Genomic DNA, 23,384 nt, shown 5'->3' on the forward strand with positions numbered 1-23,384 from the left:
AAGTAAGTAAAAATCAAAAAAGGGAACTCTCTTGCACTTAATTTCCTTTACACTGTTTAAGAATTCTGAATAGAAGTAGAGGTGATGAAATATGATCCCTAAAACTTAAATTCTGCCATTTTTATCAAAAGTGTAGTTTTTCTCTGAGAGTATATATTTCTTTAGGATAACCCCTTTCTTTAATAGTCTTGAATTTATTGTCTTAAAGATGAGGGTTAATACAGTGTTTTATTGAATAGCAGTGATAAATTAATTGTATTTTTGATCTGGGGGAGATTATTTCTCTGAAATAATAATAGCAATATGTTCTGTAGGCTTTGGCTGAGGATGATTATGAAGCAAGAAGAAAAGACCATATATCTCATTTCATACTACGCCTTGCTTACTGTCAGTCGTAAGTACTTTTTGGATTATGCTGTACTCTTATTATTAAGTTTAAGTCTACACAGATACTACATTGCTTTATTACAGACATTATGGATATTTTAGAGTACCATGGCTACTAAATAGAAAGGTAGGCTCAAAGAGAGCAGGGTTTTTTTTTATAGGAACCTAGAAAAAGCTATGCCAAAAGGGATATTTGGGATCAAAATTAGTATTCAGATTTTATAATACTCAGTAAAAGTATAAAGTTTTGTATCTTGTGCATAGAGCATTGATTTGGGTATCCTCCTTTTGACATCTTTTTTAAGATTAAAGCACGCCAGTATTCACTTTTTGTTAGGCTTTCACAGTGAATGAGAATTTAATTTAGATTAACTGCTGCATATGCTTAAACTATTGATTACTGATCAAAGACCTGACTATGTAAATAGGCTTTATATTATTGTCTCAAGAGAAAGCCTTGTTTCTGGCAAACTAAAAATACCATCTGAGTTTGAGGCTTCCTCTACTGATCCTGCAGATTCACTGCTGTGGATGGTTGCTCTGCAAGTTTTTTGTCATGTGAAATCTCAAGCACAAAGTTGGTCCTGTCAGGTGCATTTCTTTTGCTTCAGCTGTAGTTTTGGGATGAAATTATACAGGTTCTCAGTGGTTTATGTCTGTTAGCAGCTTTGTTTTGCATTAGTGTGAACTCCAGACTCCTTACCTTTGCAGTCCTGTTTTGGAATTAAGCCTGGGAAATACAAAGTTTATACTGTTTTGAATTGTTAATTCAATTGCACTTCAATTTGCAATATAGTTTAAATTAGGTGAGTGTGGTAGATTACATGTTATGATACTGTGGTGGCTGACATGACTGCTGTGCTGCTATGGATAGAAACAGATTGTGTAAGCAAAAACAGACTGGAAGGGTGACTAGGAGGGACTGTGCTGTAAGCCAAGATATGGAGCTGGAGTGGATGGGGCTTTTCCTTGGAATGGATCATGAGACAGTCGAATGTTTTCGGGCAAGTGTTAGAGAAGAGACCAAGGTGGCTAACAACATGGTAGGTGTAAGCTACAGACCATCTGATCAGAACAGGAGGGAGCACAGCCCTCAAAAGGCTCCAAATAGAGGAAACCTCACCATGACAGGCCCTGGGTGGCTTTAAACACCCTGACATTGCCTGGATTATTCACATCCCATTGTGTTGCCCTTTCAAAAACCATCTGGGCTGTGCCCATCTATCCCTGCCATGTGTTGCCGCTCTATATTGCCCTGGAATCTCCTGATTCCAGATAATAGATGCAGATAATTGGACTATTTTCTTTTTCTCTGAAAGCTATGTTTTTTAAAAAAGATCTTTATCATTTGTATAAGAGCTTATTTGACTTACTGAGTGCTTGCTTAGGAAATAAATGGGAGACATGGTTCAAACCCTGTGTTTCAGGGAAGTATCTTGGGAATTAAGCTGTAGGCAGGGCAGAGGTGGACAGCTTGTTGAAGATGAACCGCTTTGCAGAAATAAATACAAGCTATTTTGGGCCACAGAATCAGAAGGAAAGAGCCTGGCTGTATTGTCTACAGGGAAAGACCCCTTCTTGGGGAGGAGGGGCCTGGGTTGGAGCTCTGGGGCACTCTGAAAACTACTTGCAAATGTATTTTTGTGTTCCTGGTTATATACACATAGTTTGATGCAGTGTTTCAATAAAGCAGCTTGATAGTCAGTTTCCACTTAAACTAGCTTTTTTTTTATTTCTTTGGGAAGGTGGACTTAGTGCTTGCTCAGAAAAAGGAAAATAGTAACTTAGGCACCATGAGGTGATTCTGTGCCTACCATTCTTCATTCTTTCTTGAGAAGCAGCTGTTTCAGGGATGAGATATTTCTATGCTCTAAACCTGGCATGTTCCTGGAAAGATAAAATTGGGACCCAAAGAGAATGTACTGTTCTCTAAGCTTTTGTCATATTTGGTCAGAAAAATAACCTTGACACAAATCATTAGGTTAATTGATGAAAGCTGTTAAGGTAGGTGTGTTTGAAAGTGTACTTTAAATAGACAGAGCTGCAAACAGGGTTGAATTCAGTCCCCTGTAGCAGTTGTATTCACAGGCTTGTTTTCCTGCGGCACTGCCTTTTAAAGGTTCCAGTTGGGCAACAGTGCCACCAAGGGGTATGAGTTTACATCAGCTGTTTCTCTAGTCTGTATTGGATTGTTGTGGTTTTTACATGGTCTGAAGTGGCCAGCTGCACCATTCTTGTCAGTTAAATTTGTAATGTAATCTTCTCTTGTCTGTTCTTCTGCCTTCTCATAGCCAGGACTTTAAAGCTTATTCCCATGTATGTACCATCTTGAATGAACAGTCTCATCAATACTGTTCTTTCCACATCTCTTGCAATATCACTTACTTCTGTCAAGACCAGGAAATAGAATAATCTCGTTTCAGTCACTTTCATGGCAAACACAGCTCTACTTTTGTTAGTCCAAAACATCTGCAGTCATGCTTCTTAGCACACTGTTTCTTCACAAGTCTTTTTGGATTGAATGCTCCTTCCTGAAGGTTTCCTGCCTTTTCTTCCAAGCTCCTCGGTTTGTGGGTCCAGTGCCAAAGCCAGCATTACATCAGATGTTGTGTTCACTACATTTAACATCTAGTTTATAGAGAAAGAGAGAATGCTTCAGCAGAAAATGTGTTATTTTTAACTTTTATTTATTTCTTTGCAGTGAGGATCTCAGGCGTTGGTTTCTTCAACAAGAAATGGATCTCTTGCGATACCGCTTCAATGAACTAACTGACAGTTTAACACAGAAATTCCTGGAACACGTTAACTTATCATTTGAAGCTGTAAGTATGTTATTTTCTGCATTTGTGTTACGTTGGATGTGCCTGTTGTTTTTTTAAAATTCTCATTATGACAGTTTCAGTACTTCTGTTTAAAAAACAAAATGTAGAGTTTTGGGTTTAAAAACCCAACCACACAGAACTTCTGAACCTGGAGAATATGGTGTGCATGCCACAGAAACAAGGAGTAAGTGATGTAATTATGTGCTGCAACAAGAGAAGCTGGGTCTGCTTACAAAGGTAAGTTAACAGCGTTTACAGAATCTGATGGGTATTTTTGAATAAAGATTCTGGGAGGGTTAGATCTAGTCTGTGTTCTACAGGTGTGGCATTTGTATGTCCATCAGGGCAAATAACACTCAGGTCACAATTACCTTGCTTTCATTTATGTGTAAGTGGTGAATTGTTTTATAATTCATCTTTAAGAGTTTCAGTGATAAGAACGCAATGGCTATGTTTTATTCTAACCTGAAGTATATGTGCAATCCATTCTCATCAGTTTACTGAACTTAGTTGGAAATTAGTTTTGGTTAATGTATGTCTTTATTCATAAACTTTACTCTAGAAGCTTTGCAATCTACTAACTACTCTTACGATGCTGGCTTCTTGCTATAGTAACCAAGGCAAACCACAGTGACCTGGGGACTGTGATCATCCTGTATGGGTTGCTCAAGAGCATAACTTACTGCGTAGTTGTCACTGTGGGTTATAACCAGTAGATTTCTACTTTGCAAGTATATTTTTGACACATGTTTCCATGTTTGTATGTTTCCACATGCTAAAAATCATTTCAGTGCTGCTTGTTTGTGCACCTTATGTGAGTTATTGCAGCTATAGATGTGTAACCGAGAAAGTGAGTTAGCTTAAAAAAACCCTAAACCAAGCTGGTATTAGATATGGTAGTTAAAAATTGCCTGCTGTGTTGAAGGATTTATGTGTAATTTTAAAAGACATTATGTACAATTAAATAACAGGTTTATTGTTACATGTATGTGTGTGTATAAAGTCTATGTAAGTTCTGATCTTTTCACTCACTAGACTATTTGATTTTGGCCTATTAAATACATGCTGAGGAGAATGCACGATGTAAGTTGGGTCCAAAATTCTGTAAATGTTCTTACTCCACAGGTGTTGCTTTCTCATTAGAACTTAGATTCAAAGCTTTTTCCCCTTTTAACTTAAACTCATTCTAATTCCTTACCAATTTATGAAAAACCTTGAGAATACCAAAACTGTGTAGTCAAACAACTGTTGGTTTTGAGATGCTTTAAGGATATTACAAATGAGTTCCTGCTGTTATATACCGCTTTTTTTGTCTGAGTGGATTAACTGAAAATGCCTTTTGCAGTTTTGGCATCAATTATTTCAATAAAATTTTGCACTGTGGCTATGAACTGTTTTGTTGGAAAGCTTCAGCTTTGCCTGTAGCTCTCAGAGCAAACTTAATAAAAACTAACGTACAATCATAGCTACTGAAAAAAACCTTTCTTTTAAAATACTGTTTAATTACAAGAACTTAAATATTCTGAAATACGTGACTGACATGCATGAGATGTTCCTGGATTGAAATATCTGTCACTGGTGCCTGTTGATGGGGAAGGTGATTTGTGCAGTGTTGAGAATGAATTTGTCTGGCAAAACAGTAACACACACGCTTTCCTGGGTCTTCGAGAGACTATTAGAAATGTCATTCTTTGGTTCAACAGACCTTTCAGCAAGCACTATGGTTGTGGAGCTATATTTCCATTGCTTATTCCCCAGTCTCATATTGTCCTGTCACAGTTTCAGCATTCAGCCTTGTGAGAATAAATTAATGTTTGCAGGTTGCTGGAAATAGTTAGTGGTATGGATTGGTTCTGTGCTATTGAATGTGCCTTCAGCATGTCAAAATGATTAAGAAGTTATTGCTTTCCTACGCCTGTAGGAAAAAGCATCATTTCATTGAAAATCTACTTCCCTGCTTCTACTTCCCCCCGCTTCCAATTCCAGTGGGAATTTAAGCAAAACTAATCCCTCCTTGAATGATCAGGTATAAAACATTTGAATACTACTAAGGAATTCCATATGTGTCTGAAACAGGTGTAAACTCTATGGTGCAGTGTAGGGGCCACTAAAACTAAGGCTACTATAAAAGCAATATTCTTTTTCTCAATGTTGTATTTGTAAAAGGCTTTCTAAAGGAAATGAAGACCAGCTATACTCTTTATGCTTCTCTATTAGAAGTTACAAGTTTCATGCCTTATTGTGCATACATGAAGATAGAAATCAAACTTTGTGCTACACCTCTTAGGAAAGGGGATGGTCTTCAGGAAAAGGAGTTAGTTCTGATATTACAGTTTGGTTTCTGTATTGGTAAGCAGATAGAAATTTTACTGTGGGATTTTACTTGCTGAAGATATCCTAAGAAAGTTAGTGAAATTTCCTTAAAGAGAAAATGGGTGCCTTACACTTCCTAGATAATGGTTCTGCATTTCAGAATTGTAATCTGAGATAGGCCAGAGCCGCTGAAGTTGAGACCACAATGTAGACCGGCACAGCTGTGTCTCCAGTTAACAATTCTAAGAACCAATGTAAGAAGCAGTTCTCAATATTTAATAAAAGAACTGGTAATATATATTATTTTTTTTTTTTTTTTTTGTGGGAAGGAGGAATAAGTGGATGACTTTGTACAGTTCTGTCACACTTGTCTTCATGTACAGCACCAACAACGTGAACTGAACAGTGACGTATCTGTCACTTCTTTTCATGTTTGCTCGCATGTGTGTGAGATGTATTCATATAATTTTTGCAGGGGTTTTGCAGACTAATTATTGAGATTTTGTGTATCATGGCTTGAAAGTTACTGCTTTATAGAATCAAAAAGTCTTCAATCCCACTCGGGGATAATGTTTAAACAGCTGTTAAGATATTTCTTTCTTTGAAGACTTTAGCACTAAAGGTCTTATTTAGCAACTTTTTGGGAAGATTAAAGTCAGCAACTAGAAGAAAAAAAATACTGGACTTTTTGAATTTTTTATATGACAGCCATCTGAGGAGAGTTTGAAATGATAGTAGGTCTGATCTCATGATTAAAGAGAATTTTAATCAAAGAGCAAGAGCTTTCTGAAACTAAGAATAGAAATTAAATTTAATGAAAATGAATGTTTTAATTTATATAATAGGATTTCTTACGTCCTGTGACTGACATCTATATTGCTGATGGAGCGAAATACATGGCAAAGGGTTTAGTAAAATAAGTAAATACTTGCTCTGGGGAGTTTTACCCGATTATAAAGATGCCCCTTATTTTCCAAAGGAAGGCTGTAAACTGTTTAAAGTATTCAGATTGAAGATGATGACTTCAGTGTAATGAATTTGTGTTTGAACATGTGTAGGATTATTATAATTCACATTTTTTTGCAATGTTTAAAAATATGCTTCTCTACATTTAGTATAAATTATAGAAATTTGAAGCTCAGGTATGTTCTTAGCTGAAATATTTTTACGAAGCTGTCACCAGATTGAGTTAGTCCATTTGCAGCATTTCTGTGAGAAGCCTCTGGAACCTGGACTTTCTGAAAGAAAAAAAAAAGGAATTTTGCTTTGAGTTTATATTTGAAACACTTTTTTTAAGTATTAACAGGTAGATTGCATTTTAATCACCTGCAGGAAATAGCTTTGACCAATCTCTTTCCTGGCAAGTGTGGAAGACGCCTGGACAGGCGCTGCTCAGCCTACTGGAACATTCGTTAGGTGCTCAAAATTTTACAGTACTCTGAAGTATTAGTGTTTATATTATGCCAAATTCATGCCAGCATAGGCAAGACGAAGAGTGTGTGATATTGAATGTAATGTCAAGAAAAGAAGAGGGTTGAAGGAAAGCAAGAATAAAAGTGGGGGAAAAAATTCTTGCTTTCTTTTTTTAAATTTTTTTTTTATTTATTGTGGTGGTGAACTGTTAATTGTAACTGTATCATAATATGAAATTACAGCCTCATGAATGTATGGGTTTCCTTTCTTGCAACTTCTTGTACCTTTTTAATTATTTACGCCTTTATTTAGATGCTGATAGAGATGCCTGTAAACTGTTACTAAGATTGGGACTCAGCTGGAGCCTTTGACAACTGATATTCTCCCAGTTAGTTGGAAGTGGTAGCAAGGGGGAAAGTTACATAAATGTCAGTAGTCTTTTCCTTTGGAGTAAGCATAGGTATGTTATGTTGTGTAAGATGAGGTTGTCAGGTCACTGGTGGCAAGGACTGAGATTGTGCCCAAGAATAGAGACTGATGAGGGTTTGAAATTTTACTATTACTTTTCTGTTTTAGGAAATAATATTTTGATAGGTATTTACTAGCTTGTTTAAAATACAGTTTTCTTAGAGCAGTGTCACCTAACCGATAGCCAGTCGTGGGGTATTTCTCTTGATGTTACCTGTTGCCTGAGGAAACAGTTTTTTGAATGATGCTTGCTTCATGTTAGTTAAAATGCTTCTGTCTTGCAAAAAGCATCTAGTTGTTCAGCTTAGAGCATTAGACTTACAGAAAGTTTAGAAAACATTCTCTTCAGTAATTCTGCACTTTCCTTGTTCAGTAAAGCTTATTTTTATCCTTATTTGACACTTTAATTTCTGGACCTCGGTCTATAATACTGTCTTCAGTAATACTTCATAGATGGCTTGTTGTCAGGTGTCCACCAAATTCTGGGGAACTGCTTAAGGGACTGGATAGCAGTCTTGCCTCAAAACTAAGCTGTGATGTGAGAGTTCCCTGCTTTTGATGTGTCCTTGTCCTGAAATAAGCGCTACATTGCCTTTCTTGACACTTTAATATAGGGCATTCAATATAAGATGATGATTCTGGTGTATAAGTGTTTCAAAAAATTTTTTTTTTTGTAATATGAAACATTTACTAATCTGTTCCCTGTTTCTAAAGCTTGCTTATTTTTAATCTATATTTTGAGAGTATTTCCCCTGGTATGTTGAATGGTTTTCTATAATAGTAACAGGAAAATTGTGGAAAGGTTCTGAGGGTCTTTCAGAATGATTTCAGTCTATTCTATATTTGGGGATAAAAAAAAGAGTTTTAAGGGATAATGCTGTCATCATCCAGATAAATACTTAAGCTTTTTATGTTATGACATGTAGTTTTCAGCTCTGAAGGCACATTAAATAGTCTGTGTGCAAAGTCAGTCACATAAGGAGCACAGGAAATCCTTAAGCAGTACTCAAGAGAACTAAATGCTGACATTTAAGGTGACAGAGCCCATCAAAGAGAATATGCAAACACAGGTGTACAGCTGAGATTTACATCAATTCGGGAGATTAAAGCATTAAAATCTTACTATAAATGAGTAATTACAGCAATGATGCCTGACAGTTTCTGGCAGTAAAAGCCACTAATATAGATTTTTAAGATATTTAAAGGGAAATCTAATGACTATTTTAAATATTATAGTTAATAGAGAAAATATTTTAACCTCTTACTGAAGTAAAGTTCTTCAGTATATGAAGGAATTGTATGAAGTAAATGGTTTTACAGGTAAGTGACACTCAGCTTTAACTAGAAAGTTAGTTTTTTTCTTGCCACAAGCTGTGGGCATCTGATGTTTTCCTTTGTTTTAGTTAGGAGTGCCTGATTTTATTTCTGCCAGATTGTGATATGAGACCTGTTTCGAGTCAGTTAACATTATGCCCAAGCCCCATTTTTTAATGTAATTTTATCAGTGAGATTGGCTGCCTGTGTAGTTTTCCGCATGCCCTGCTATGGATGTACCACCTGTTTATCCCCCTGTTCCTACTCAACCTTTTCACTTCTCCTTTTCCCTTTTTATTTGTAGCTGGTTATACATGCCCATATCAAAAGCCCTTGAGTGATTACACTTACTGTTTGTTATAGTAATGCTGTTAGACCTTCATGGTGTGAGATAAATCCTAGTTTATTGGTTTGATGTTCTGATAGCATTTTTGATGTAATCAGAGTATTTATGACAAGTGCCACAAGTTGTTATTAAAAAGCTTTCAGTGTGTCTTCAGTTTGAGGAAAACTGCAAGATACCTGGATCACTGATGTTCCTAGGAATTCCTGAATTAAGGTGTTGAGCTTCCTATTGTTCACATAGTTGGTCTTACACCTGACACTGGGGAAATAATTAATCATGATGATGATGATGATAACCCGAAGCTATAAAAATAGAGTAAATCTATTCTTTCCTTCGCTCTGTATGATGCTTATCTTTTTTCTTGCCCTTCAAGTCTGTGTCTGTGTCATATTGCACAGTAACTCCTAGATCTTAATCTGGATATTTGCATTCTTCTGAAATATAAATAGGCATCTCTAATATATTCTGCTTCTTTCAGCAGTTGTTTTAAGATATTTAGGAAAAGTGGTGACAGAATTCTCTTTAGAATTTTATTTACACTTTCTTTTTCTTCTAATGCGTTGTAGCATTAAAGGAGAAATTGGGTCAGAAGTTGCCTAGTCATACTGGTATCTTACCTTTGCTCAGTAGTTAGAAGTGGAGTCCCCTGGACTGGCAACTAACTTGCTAGTTACTGTAAATTAGTATTTGGAATAATCTTTCCTTAAAAGGAAACTCTATTAGCAGAAGTCTAAATTATCTTTCTTTTCATTCCTTGTGAATTTAACGTCTTTCAGTGAATTTGGCTTTTTCCTCAGCTGTTGCTCAATCCTTCTGTTCCCTAAAATGACAGTGAACGTAACTTCTCTCTTCATTGCCTTTTCATAGAAGTTTTCTTGTAGGAACTGTCACTTATCTAATTCATTTTTAGATAACTGCCACATACTCCAGGACCTTCAACTTCTAATTCCTGGAATAGGTCTGCCGTGCTCATTCTGCTGTTCTCTCCTGTTTCTCAAATCAGTCTAGGCTGCCTCCTCGTATCACAAAGTAACCCTCTAACTTACCCATCTCAGTATCTTGCATTCCTACTTCCTGTATAGAGATCTCAACAGAACAGGTGCCTAATTTTACTCTTAAATTCTGGGAGTTTCTTCCTTGCCATAGTCTGCTTCAGTGAAACTGATAATGCAGTTAGGCTGTTCATAATCTTTCCTTTGACAACATTTAAATTTTGAAGAAAGTTTAACAATTCACTGTTTTCTTTTAACTTTACTCTTTCTGTGTTCTGTTTCTGTGGTGAGGGCAATAGGATTCAGTTCTTCAAATTTTCGTCTTTTTCATGGATGTGTGATGTGGCCTCAACCCTCACCTGATAGCTAAAAACTTCTTTTGCTAGTAGCTCTTTGTTTTCAGTTAGTTTTATCTTTCCCATTTTCCTTTTTGGGTGTTCTCCTAGTTTCTGTTCAGTATTGCAAAGCTGTACTTTTCCTTAGAACAACATTTACTTTTTGTTACTGTCAGAAATATCTAATCTGAAGCCCTCAATCTTGAGTTTCAGCCTTTTGTCTGCTTTGATTTGCATAATTTTAGCTGTCCAAGACATACCACTTGTTCTTAGGCATCAAGTCAAAGATCTGTTCTTTCAGCATCTGCAGCTGAAGGTTTCTGTATGTCGCAAATACATCTTGTGTTGATTTGGAAGGTCCAGTGAATTTCTGCTTCCTTTCTACTTGGTTCTTGTGAATACCTGCCATGGATTTTCTTCATCTTAACCAGTCAGACTTTGTCTCTCTCTTGGGGAGTGTTCAAAGGTCTCCTTTTCGTGTGGACCCAAATGTTCTGTGGTTGCTTTCAAAATGCTGTTTATTTCTTCTCTTTTTCTGCCTTTGACTCTTTCAATAGCACTTTGAAGATGACAGCTGTTTCGTTTGCCTTGTGCATGAAAACTTGACACCTTTGCTTGCCCAGTCGCTGGCACCTGTATACTCATTTATGTCCCACAATGGTGGTCATCATTCTGCTGCTTTACTTTCCGTGTAACTTCTTCTTCCTAATGTCAAACCTAATTCTACCTTCCAGTAACTCGAATCTATTTCTTCATGTTCTTATCCACTAAAGGGTGTTTTTTGTTGTTTTTTTCTTGTTTGTTTGTTGTTTTTTTTTTTCTTCCTCTTTTTATTTGCATTCTACTTATACGATAGGCTAATCATTCTTTCTTGTTGTTTCTTCTTTTAGCCTTTCTTTGTGTGTGGTGATTTGTCATTTTTCTGGGTGTCTTTTGACATTTTTTAGTGGGGCAACATCTTTATTTTTTAAGTGCAGTGTCAGCTAGTCAGAATATTCCATCTGAACCATTACCAATTCTACGATGACATTCAGATTAAATTAATGTATTCTTTGTGTTCTTCCCCCTCTCCCAGATAGTATGGTATAGTGACTCCCAAGCCAGAGATGGAGAGGTTGCACAACTGCTTTTCTCAGCATTCCTGGTTAGTCAGCTTTTCCTTTGTTTGTACAGAACTGGCTCAGATATAAAAACTTGAAGTGTCTCTGCTGAAATGCAGTCTTCAGTTTCAGACTAGATTCTCTTGCCTGATCCCATTCTCTAGAGCCTTTGCAGTGTCCCCAGCCTCATAGCATTTAAATATGTAATCTGCTCCTATTTTAATATGCAGGTTAGGAACTAAAATGTTAAATTTTAGTTTAAAATTAAATAATTGTGGAACTTAGCTTAGTATGGCCTTCTAATTTTCAGTTAAATTCTTGGATGCATGGCTTTTCCAATTGGTTTTGCACCCAGGTTATAGCAAATTCAGTGGAACTATTTGGTCATTTTCATGTGAAAGTGTTTTATGAGAGTGGCTTTACAGGCTTTTGACACAATATGACACCTACTTTTTTCCCTATCCCTGAGGTCTGTTGCACTATCATAAAGGCAGTGAGAGTGGCTTAACACAATTTGGTTTTTGACAGATCTGTGTGGGCTGTTAGTTGTCTCCTGTGTTTTTTCTTAAGTGCTAACAGATGCATTGATTTCTTGCTGTACCTCTGCAGGAATTTAACCTGATATCCTGGAATGTGCGGTGGAATAGAATGTGAAGTTTTATCCTAATCTGTTTTTCGGTGATGTTCTGGTCATCATCTTGACCGCTCTGATATCCTGTGATCTTTCCTTCATTTTCAGACTGTTCATTCCTTAAAATAGACGCATTTCCTCTTTGCTGCTTCCACAAGAAATTAAAATTAATGCTTTTTATCATGTCTTTATCTGTGGTATAAAGATGATGTATAATTGAATTTAGATTCCCTGCAATGCTTCTGTTCTTTTATCTTTCTGCAGTGTGCAGAAGAAATAAGCTTCAAAGTGCAGTATATTTCTTAAATACATCTTTCTGTGTTGCTGTTTTCTCTCCACAAAGCATAAAAAAATAGTGTTTAAATTAGCTTAGAACTTCTTCACCTCTGAAAACTCTTGAAATTTAAAAGAATATTACAACTTCTTTATAACTTCTAGGTTAGATACCTTATGTTTGGGTAACTGCCAGTTGTTGCAAAATTAACCATCTTAATTTTTTTAAATGCTGTTGTGAGTCACATTATCTTAATAAAGTGCTTTGGACCGTAGTAATGGGGAATAAACAGCAGATGGGAATAGTCAGTTGGGGGAGCTAATGCTCTGTAGTGCATCTTACCAGCATCTGAGACGAAAGAATAAGAACTGCAAAATGAAAGGGAAGAGCAAAATGCATTAGTGATAATTTTTTTTTTTCCACAGAAGCTCTTTGATGTTGCAGTTGAAGTGCTCTTCTAGCAGCTTTAAGCAGTAGAAATTAAACTTCTTTCATTTCCATTTTTATGATCAGAGCACTCCTATGAGAGACTTTCTGATATTACTATTACGCTTTCTTCCAAAGCATTTATCTCAGTAGTGGGGCAGTTGTATAAATATTTGTAGGTTAGCTGCTTGGAAAAAAAATGTTTGATGGCTGCCTTTATTAGGTGTGGAAGATCCTAAAGTCAGATTTGGATTAATGAGGATGGGACTAGTTGGTGTTTTTTAGGAAGGACAGATATGGGTGAAAGAAAATACTCAATATTGTGTCTAGCCACTAAAAGGCTGTGGCTATAATTATTCATTTTGGTGCCAGGTGTATAAACCAAAATGTTCTCGTTGGGTTTATGGATTTTTGTTTCATAAGCATGAAGTAATATTTTTTTCCCTTCCCAAACAGGATGGGGTAAAATGCTTAAAAGTGGAAACAGTCTGCAACTGAATTTTACTATGTTTAAACTTAAACCAAACCAAAGCAGTAATTATATCCAAGTAGGTTGCTCTTTACATTTGTTAAGGAAATGGTTCTGAATTTTATCTTGGTTTCCAACTGCTTGAATCTTACATTTGTCCCCTTGCTTGAAAACCAATGATGCTTGTCTTAGAGGTGGCAGCAAAGGTCAGAAGTGATGCATATCTAAGTGGGAAATAGTGCCTTACTGTCAAAGTAAAAATATGTATTCTATCACATAGCTCCACGCTTGAAGTCATAATAGAAACGAAATTGTATGTGGAAAGACTTAGAAGTAGGGTGGGTTTTTTTTTGTGTTCTTTTTTATTTGTTTGATTTTTTTAAATGCTAGAGTTTGTCCATTAAGACAGTGAAACATGTACACCATTAGTGCTTTTACAAATGTAACATGTTACTCTTGTCCTAGAGAACTTAAAGGAAGTAATAAATTCCTCACTCAAGTTTCAGGAGATAGATTTAAGTGAAACCAGGCAGGGGCTTTGTCTCAGAATTGACTGTTCCTTTTTCAAAATGGTTTTTTGTTCCATATAAAGAAAAGCTCACACTGATATCTAGGTTTGTGGCTACCTCTTACAGTTGACTGTAGTTATTGGGAAGAAAATCCTAGGGAGAACTCTTTCCTCAGAAGCATTAGCAGCGTGGGAATCCAGTTCAACCAGTACATCGTACTCTTCAGGTCATTGTACTGCAGTCTGAGGATTTGGTAGGCCATCTGGCAGATCTGTTTGCAAAGTAACATCTTCTGCAAAGCAGTGTCATTAACTGGCTGCAACCCAGAATAATTGGGTTGGTTGCAAAGCAACCTGAGTATTCTAGTGAGTGAACATTGTGAGCAATGGGTAGATGGGGTGAGGTTTGATTAAAACATTTAAGCTTAAAATGAATTATAATATTTTCTTACAGACTTTCAAAATAAAGCTCAATTTGCAGGAGAATATATAAACACATCTCATTAGGAGGGAGAAATGTTGGCTGGAAGGAGTAGAGAACATGCGCTTGCCATTTTTATTTTTGTGCACTGTTAGAATGGATGAGAACAGGTCTCTTTATCCTTCTCTAATGGATCTTTGAACTGTAAACATGACTTTGTTATTAGTAATGGAGAAAACTAACATTTTGCTACAGTGATTCTAGTTGCATGTATTTATTTGCACATATGGTGTTGGTGATGTTGTATAAAATTGTGAAATTAAGCAGTAGATGTGATTGAAGAATATATAGCTACTGGGGATGTCCCTTTTCACCTTCATAAACATAATGAACAACAGTTTGTAAATGATGCAAAATGCTAATTAAAAGTTTTAATATGGTAATCATCTTGTTTTGATTAGAAACAGATTCTGATTATCTGTAGAAGTCTAAATGGACCTTTAGAAGATAGCTCTTGCTGCTTAAAATTGACTTGTGAACTAAAGTAAAACTAAACTAAAACACAAACTGTACGGTTACTTATGCCCCCTTTAACGCACTAGACTACTATGATTCTTACTAAATAGCTTTGAGCAGTTTGTCGTTTGAGTTACAGTGGACTCTAAAGGTCCTATTTAAGGTTGAATCTTTCTGTGCTGGGGGCTATACACACTTTTTGTGGCTTAAAGTATATTCTCTTCCTGCTTTGAAAAAGTGAACTTGCCTTGAAACAAAAATTTCAAAAAAGACTGCAATACAAATGAGATGATTAATAAAACCATGCTGAAAACAACCAGACAACATTTGGAATACAGTCTGAATCCTGATGCAGATGTTCTGCTATAACCCTGGATTTCTAAAGTAATATGAAGCAGCAGCTGTACCAGAAATGCAGTGGATAATGGGTATCTTGTACACCACATTCTTCAGCTTTCAACAGAAGAGGTGGGAAGGGCATCCACACTTCTTGTGTGATCATGTGTTCTAGCACTTCGTAGTTGACCAGGTCGCACTTGACTGGTTTTTATCTAGTGGCTTGGAAATGGTGAAAGAAGAGCAACTCCTAACATGATCCTTGTAGATCCTCAGTTCTTAGCAATCAGTAATTTTGAATTCCTGGAAGAAACGTGGTAAAGACAAGGAGAATGGTGTCATTGAGTGTCAACATTTTCTGTAAATATTTCTGACGTTCTTTTGGGGCATAAGGAAAGAGAAAATTGAGAAATCAATAGAGTGTTTTGTAAAATGATGTCCATATGTTGTTCAAGAAGAAAATGAATTCTTTGGATAATGAAGGCATTAAGTTCTTTTGTAGTAGTTAAGGTTAAGAATGTTTCGAAAATGAAGTTATTCCTCACATTGCAGTGAACGCAGACAGTAACTTCGGAAATGTCTATATTGTTCCTTAGTACATCAGCATAAAAGCTGATAGGATAGTTTGTGGAGGATGTAATTACACTGCAAGTAGAATTTACTAGCTGCTGTTTTGGACATAAGCTTTATAAAATGGTCTGCAAACATTGAAATACTCTTCCCTGCTAATCCTGGGATTGAATCTAGAGAAACATTTGTTAATAAGTTTCTGCAAAATTGGGTCTGATGTTAGCATCCTTATTTGTGAATGGAAGAAAACTTGTTGACCTATTTCTTATAAGGATCTTCCATTAGCTCTTCAGTTATGTGTGACTTAATATGTATGTAATGTAATATGTATTTAAAGTAATCTGTAATAATTGTTTTGTTTAACTTCCTTTTTCATGGATGTAGGGGAAAGTTTGTCAGGAATATAGGAAACTGGACCTGTGTCTCTCAGTTTTCTCTTTGGTTATGATAACCTTGAATTAGCTGCATAGTTGAGGAAGATCCATAAATCGTCCTTTCCTTGCCGACTCCTGACTTTAAAAAAAGCCCAAACAACATTTCAGTCGATGGATAAGAATACATAATATTCCAACTACAGCCCTTTATGTTTTTAAGGGATGCCAGCAACTTGAACTTGAGCTAAAATAGTAAGTTGTTGTACCATGGGAAATAGAATTTTCTTCTTAATTCATTGCGCCTGGCTTAAAAGGAATTGATATCTCTTAAGAAGAGTCATCAGATTTTTGAACCTCTGAAATGTTTTAAAGTCTATCCCTGCTTTTAACTGGTAGGACAGCTGGGAATGATGTGCTTTCCTAATCAAGCTAGTATTTGTTAACTGGCTGAATACATTTTAAATTTATATTCTTAAATTTAATGATATCTAAGTTAATACTTTTGTAGTCTTGTTCTAGCTTAGTTTGTACCGTGATGTGTGACAATGGAGAAGATTGATTAGAAAATGACTGTTTTGTCTGTTTCATACTTAGAATGGAAATACAGTGTAGTACTGAGATACTGATGCCATGCCTTTTTGAGAAGGGTGCTTTGCCACTTGCATACCAGCTGCTCGGTAACTAAAAGCATATTCTAAAGTTCACTTTCTAAGGACACCAGAGATGTGTGCCTGTAAACACCTGAAGCTGAGCCTTGGAAAAGGAAAGGACTTGTGCATTGAGTTCTTGTTCCCTACTGGGAAACCTAGAAACAGCCAAAGTAAGCAGTTGTGCATATATAGTAGTACAATGTGTGCATGCATCTTCATCTCTTCATTAAAACAGAGCAGGGTTATAAAATGTATTTTGAAGTTTTTGGACTGGCCCACTGCCAGTGTTTGTTTAATCAAGCCTTACGTGTTAAATTATGAATATTTTAATCTAAATTTATGTGTCTTTGTGTTTCCGGGACAATTCTGTGATTAAAGATCCATGAATAAACTGCATGTAGAAAGCAAGAAAACTAGAAATAATGCAACTTGTCCCAGATCTGCTTCCTTCCTTTCTTCTTATGCCTTCCCTTTTCATGTCTTGATTTTTTTTTTCCTAATTTCTTGAAGTCTCAAAAACTTACTGAAGTGTTCAATTGTTTCAAGCTACAATACATGACCCACTGTCACTGAAAAGGGAAGTGTTACTTTTTGCTTGTTCAGAGTGAAGGATGACTTGGTGATAAGCAGTTGCAGTTAACTAGACTGGCAACAAATGAGGCAAAACTAGTGAGTTATTTTCTGTGGGGTGAGTTGAGTAAGTTCAGTGTGAAGGGTCAGATGAGCACCAGGTGACACCCTCAGAAGAATTCTGTTTATTTTAGAATCTCCTGTATTTTATCTGGCAAATGTCACTGAGCTCTGTCAAGAGTTACACAGTCTGTTTATCTTTCTGATCTTCATTAGAATCCTAAAAGCTGTCTTTAATTGTGTCTAATTTTTTAATGATTACCGGAATGTGTTCTTGCAGGTGCCATTTTAAAATGAGGTTATTAAATGTACAAACTCTAGCGTTCTTTTTAAAATAAAGGGGGGGAGGGAAAAAATGTTTTTCCAGCTTCCATGAACTAAGTAAAAATGGGGTACATGTTTCATGATGCCCTGTGTGTACAGAGGCACAGGCATGACCTAACTGAAAGCTTGAGTTTGAGTTCACACTGTAAGGAGCTTATTTTCATTGAACTGCACCTTCAGTCAGTTTTACTCAATTTTTCATTAAAATAGTGAAAACCTTAATGCCAATATCAATTATTTTTAATGTTCTGGTCTTTAGAAAAGCAAGTTTTATATTTAAATGCATTCTGGAGTCATCTCCCAGCTTTATTTAGGAGCTAGGAATATCCTTGTTTCTCCTTCCTTTCTCTCCATTAGCTGAAAACATGAAGGCAATGTGAATTTGGTGAAAAGGCAAGGAGCAAAGTGATTGTAGGGCTGCTGAAGGTTTGCCTAACTGTGATAAGGTGCTTGAGGCTGTAAGAAGTGAATTATTTAACAGCTTTATAATATTATTTATTTATAGGATAAATATTGCTTTGCAATATTAACTGTGTTGGTTTAGAAAATACAGTTTCTGATGGAACTGTGTTTTTGGTAACATTGCTCATGATCTTGTCCAAATCTGTAGTCATGATCCATTAACCTGTTCTGCTGGAGGTTTCACCAGGATCATTTTTACCCCAAGAGTGTTAAATTTTTTGCAAGTGGGATGCAAGAAAATCTAAAATCACTGTGACTTTGCATCTGTACAAGATTGGTATGGTCAAATTACTAATAAAGAAGATTCTAGACAGGTTGTGAAGTTTGGAGTCAATATAATTATTTTACATGTATATAAAGAGGTAAAAACACATTGAAATTAAATGTAATAATGAAATGATTTTGTGGATGAAAATGAGCTAATTGGTTTTTGAAAAACAAAGGAATCCTTCCTTTTCCCCCTTCTCATTCTTCCCCAGTATTGCAAGCTTTGTCTGTAAAGCAGTGACTGGATTGTTTTAATGCCTGTCTGTAAAAAAAAAAAAAATAAATAAAATAAAGAATCCTTGGCTTGGTTTCATGTTTTATTTAGTGAGATATCCTAGAAGAAATAATGCAATTGTAACCACTATAGCTATACAGTATGTTTCACTGGTTTTATTTGAAGACAGTTTCATCAATGGTAGGCTGGGCTCTTGTAAGCAATTTCAACTGAGAAAGCATAAACCTGTTACATTTGAAAAATGGAAGTCGCTATTCTGGAATTAAAATGAAAACTTTGGTCTGTACTAGGTGAAAGGCAAGCTTGCAGGCTCATGTGGTGACTTAGATTTATAGTGATTTAAACAAGAAATAGATTATCTGGAAGGAGTAGCAGGGTTTTGGTAGCACTGTGAGAAATTTGTATATAGTTCCTGCATGTCATGTTTGAAAAGCGGGAATCTTTCAAAGACTAACAAAAATGAGATCATTAGTGGGAGTATTTTATAGATAGTGTTTTCTCAAATTATTTACACAAACACATTTAACTGTTTTGATAGAGGTACTTTGTTAAAGAAAAATCTTCTTCATACAGCTTGTTTTTCTCTGAGCATTAGATTTTCACATGTGGAAATAATGCTACTGTGTATTTCCCCTGTCTTCAAAGTTACATTCTTCTGCCTTGGTGGCAGATTTGTTGTTGTTATTTAAAGCTGATTTTCCTGAGAGTACTACAGTTGCATCTAGATCAACATCAAGATGCAGACAGGGTAACCATAAGCCTTCTAGACATCCCTGCCTTGGCCATTTCATATGCATCCATCAAATCACTTTCATAGAGCGGATTTGCTGAACTACTCCTCTAAGTTTGAAGTGAAAGAGTCCTTCCTATGACTTCCAAGAAAAGTGGGGCTTTGTTTTGTTTCATTTTCTTGGTCTTTGAATTGAGAAGAAGGAAAAAAGTTTTAAATGCCTATTTAACTGCATAGAAGTGTTGGTCAATAAATTAGGTATTCTGTTCCATTCAGAAAAGAAACTGAACTGTTTATGCTCATCCCTTTCCGTGCAGATGAATGACGCTGAGTGTCTGTTTTATCTTGTGTTTGGAGTCTGGGTGGGTATCTAACGCATATGATTGCCTCACCTTGGTTGCTGACAAGTCTCTAAAAGCTTGTCTTGGCTGCAGCTTTGTATCACCTCTCCATAGTTATTGGGGCACCATCACACAGTGTGTTATGCTTTGGTGACATCTGTGTCCATCTGTATTTTGGGAAGGTAATCTCTGTTTCTTAACATGTAATCCCTTTCAGTCAGGGACTACTTCCATTGTATTTCATCAAGAACATATTGTGCAAATATGCAAGACTGTTGTTGCATGTAGTTATGGTACTAGATATCACTGGTGGATTACCAGCCTGTATGATCTGTTTTATCAGAATAGATTACTTAAAATTTTTTAATTCTTTTTTTAATTTAGTACTTTTTTCAGGCTTTAAAGCTTGATCTTAATTATGATCTAAAGCAGAACAAATTGGTTCCAAATGTTGTTGTTGTTGTTTTCCTTTGTATAAAACCCTAAAATGATTTATTGACTAGTAAAATCATTACAATGTACTAATTTTTTGTGGCTTTTCTGCTGTATTTGGTGTGCTATTAAGTAGTAAAAAAGCATAACATATATAGTTATGTATGTGCAGTATTTTAAGTGTTTATATTATGAAGTGTAGCATTATCTGTGATTTTTGCAAGCTAGAAATTTTGGCTTAAGTAGTTCAAGTTGTTAAATTGGAGTACTGCTGGTTAACTTGCCCATTTCAAGAACTGGAAAAGCATTCACGTTTATAGAACAAGAATTATACCATAGATGACATGTTGTGGTTTTTTGGTCCTGTTGTTGTTTGGTTGTTTTTTTTTTTGTTTGTTTGTTTTTTAAAGTCTGGATTTAAAAATGAGCTGAAACTGATGTTTTTGTCAAAAATCTGACCAAGTTGTGTATGTCCTTACTGACTGCCATTGAGTCATCATGCTTTATTTCAATGCATACAGTGAATCTAGATGTGAGCAGAGTTTATCACAAGTTTTATTTTGTGGCTTTTAAAAGGCTGACTTTTAAAAAATACAGTTTTGTGTTAATGCTTAAAATTATTATATTTTAAAATCTGCACTACGGCTTAAGAAGGAAGGTTATTTAACACTATTGACCACTAGTGTTTTGCTGGTTTCTGCTTAATCAGTTATTAGTGATCACTCACTGAATATGTAATTCTTTTTCCCTTGTCAACTAAAAGGATGGTATGTTCACAGATTAAGTAATCTTTTAGTTTGTGTTAATTAAAAAAAAATAAAGCCTTATTCTGAAGTATTTCAGCAGTTTTAAAACAAGCTCTTAATTTTAGATTAGTGAAGATATGAAAAATGAATTGGCAAATGAGCTGCTTGCATCAACCCCTGGCTTCACTATGACTAAAGTAAAAGAACAAATGTTCTATAAGGTAAGTATAAACTACTAAGTTCCACAGATTTGCACTCATTCTTTTTCAGTTAAACTTGGAGTTAAGTTTGCATAATACTATTGCTCACAGTTAATCTCTCAACTGAGGTTGAGAAATAAGAGTTTCCTTCCTTTATGTCTATATAAGGGTAGAGGGAGGGACTCGGAGCTTTGAACTACCATTACTGTCTTCTGTCCTTTTCTGCCATCACTTGCCTTTCACCACAGAAATGGTCTTAAGTTTTAATGTTTCCTGGACAATTGACTTAACTTGCCTGGCTGACAGACCATTCAGTTTGGAGGCATTCTCAAACTTCTGTTGCTGAAAGTAGGTTTGGGCTGATTGTATTATTCTGAAGGTTTTTTTGCAATAGAGCAAAGAGAGAGGAAGTAACTGTCTAATGGAAACCCCTGATTCTTTTTTGGACTGAAGTTGGTTGGGTTCCAGATCTACTTCCAAGATATGTAGCTTTACATGAGTAAAATATTTCAAGATGCCTGAAACAGAAGGCCACCAGAAGGCCATTTTCAAATATCAAATCAGTAAATGATGCAAAGCTACATAATTGAGCTAATAATCATAGACACAAGCTTTAAGATAGCTTATTTTGCCTAGCTGCATGACTTTCTGCAGGTAAACAATTTTTCCACCAAAATAATGATCAGCTATTCCAAAGGCAACACTTAATTTCAAACTCTTTACATTTTGCCTGGGTAGAGTGCTAAAAGACAGAGAATGACTTAAAGCTGTACTGGTCCACCTTGAATCTTAGGGTTGTAAAATTGTTACTGTGTTATTTTGCTATTCTACAATGTGGGGTTTTCTTCTTTCTTAGGTTGGACTTGCAGATGCTGTGGATCTGTTTAGAGCCAGAAGAGTGTTTATTAAAGACGGCTTTGCATATGTGCCACTTAAGGATATCGATGCAATTGTTTTGAATAACTACAGAACAAAGTTATCTAAAGCACTGGCAGTAAGTCTGATACTGATTTTTACAACTTTTGTTACATTGTTTACTGACACTCTTGGACAGAGACCTTTTTGGTTTTTAAATTTATCTGTTTCCTTCTGAAGAATACCAGAAACCCTGTCAAAACTGCTGGCAACGACTGAAAATTTTGTTATGAGCTGGAGGTTTGTTCCTTTTAAACGGAATTTAGCATATGATGTGCATGGTACATAAATTTCTAGAGGATTTTGAAATTGTTTCCCACATAGAGAGTAACATGACTTTTCATTCAAAATATTAGCCCCATACACACAACTGTGTTTTCTCTTTCAGTGTTTTCTTGCACAACATTTTGCAACATTGGTTTTGTTGAAACAAGCAAAATACTGGTTTGTGGTTTGTTTTGTTTTCTTTCTTGGTTTTTGTTTTTTTATTTTCTTAGATCTAAAACAAGGGTAAGTTAGAACATGTCGGAAAAAATGAAGTCTTCATTATAGGAATGCTTCAGGTATCAAATCTAGTTAGGACACATAGTAAATACTGTATGTGAGTGTTCTGTCAGTAATTTGGTGATGAATTTAGGAAATGCTAATTTTACAATCTGAGACTCTTCACAGGGTTTAAAAGTTGGTGATCATGTCGAATGCACAAAACTTTAGTCCTAAGATATATGGAATTGAGAAATATGAAGGCAGTTCAGATTGCTTTTAAAAAATATTTTTAAAAGCCTTAGATTGCCATGCCATGTTAATATCAAGGTTGGCCACGAGCGTTTAGTAAACAAACACTCTGAAGTAAAAAGGCATTCCTTTAAGAAGCTGCCAGTATGCTAATTTTATAATTTTTCAATTTTGAATATAACTGGAGTCTATAAAATTATTTAATGTGCGGTGAAAAATCATGGTACTCTTATGTGAACATTTCCATTAGTACTCTTTAATACAGCTGCAACTAGAGACATCTTATTTCAGCTGATGCATAATCTTATTGCTGAAATCTGATAATACTTGTGTAGGATTTAAAAGCAATGAATGTATTCTGTAGAATTATGTCTCGGTACGCAGGTTATCTGCATCTATTTAAAATACTTTTGGGGAGGTTCTGGAATTTACCTGTTGTGTGAGTATTTGTTGTATAGTTTAAGCGGGGAAGTGTGAAAACCAGGAGAAACTGCAATGAGTTGTCTATCTGACTTTTCACTTGGAGGAAAAATCTGCAGCTTTTTTTACAAACTCATACTATCCTTATAATTTTGTATAAACCAGATTACTTTGTTAAGCCAATAGCTGCTTTATAGTGAAGGAGTGCTTTATGTTACCCTTTGTGATCAATCAGGGCTTAGAACTCTCTTGCGAGTGTGGGAATCTATCTTCTATAGAACT

General features: G+C 35.7%; 1 protein-coding gene across 1 annotated transcript in view; it reads left to right on the forward strand.

Annotated features, from left to right (window-relative positions):
• LOC104402164 (DNA primase large subunit-like) overlaps positions 1-22,030 on the forward strand; it is a gene marked incomplete at both ends in the record, with an annotated part of 22,162 nt that extends 132 nt beyond the window's left edge. The window contains 5 exons of the mRNA XM_010009969.1: positions 137-149; positions 315-394; positions 3,089-3,209; positions 20,958-21,053; positions 21,889-22,030. Coding sequence (XP_010008271.1) covers positions 137-149; positions 315-394; positions 3,089-3,209; positions 20,958-21,053; positions 21,889-22,030 — 452 coding nt within the window. The remainder of the gene's footprint in view (positions 1-136; positions 150-314; positions 395-3,088; positions 3,210-20,957; positions 21,054-21,888) is intronic.
• Between the last annotated feature and the right edge of the window lie 1,354 nt (positions 22,031-23,384).

The sequence above is a fragment of the Nestor notabilis genome, unplaced genomic scaffold (genome assembly GCF_000696875.1).
Source record: "Nestor notabilis isolate BGI_N333 unplaced genomic scaffold, ASM69687v1 scaffold12162, whole genome shotgun sequence".
In the NCBI taxonomy this organism is placed as follows: Eukaryota; Metazoa; Chordata; class Aves; order Psittaciformes; family Psittacidae; genus Nestor; species Nestor notabilis.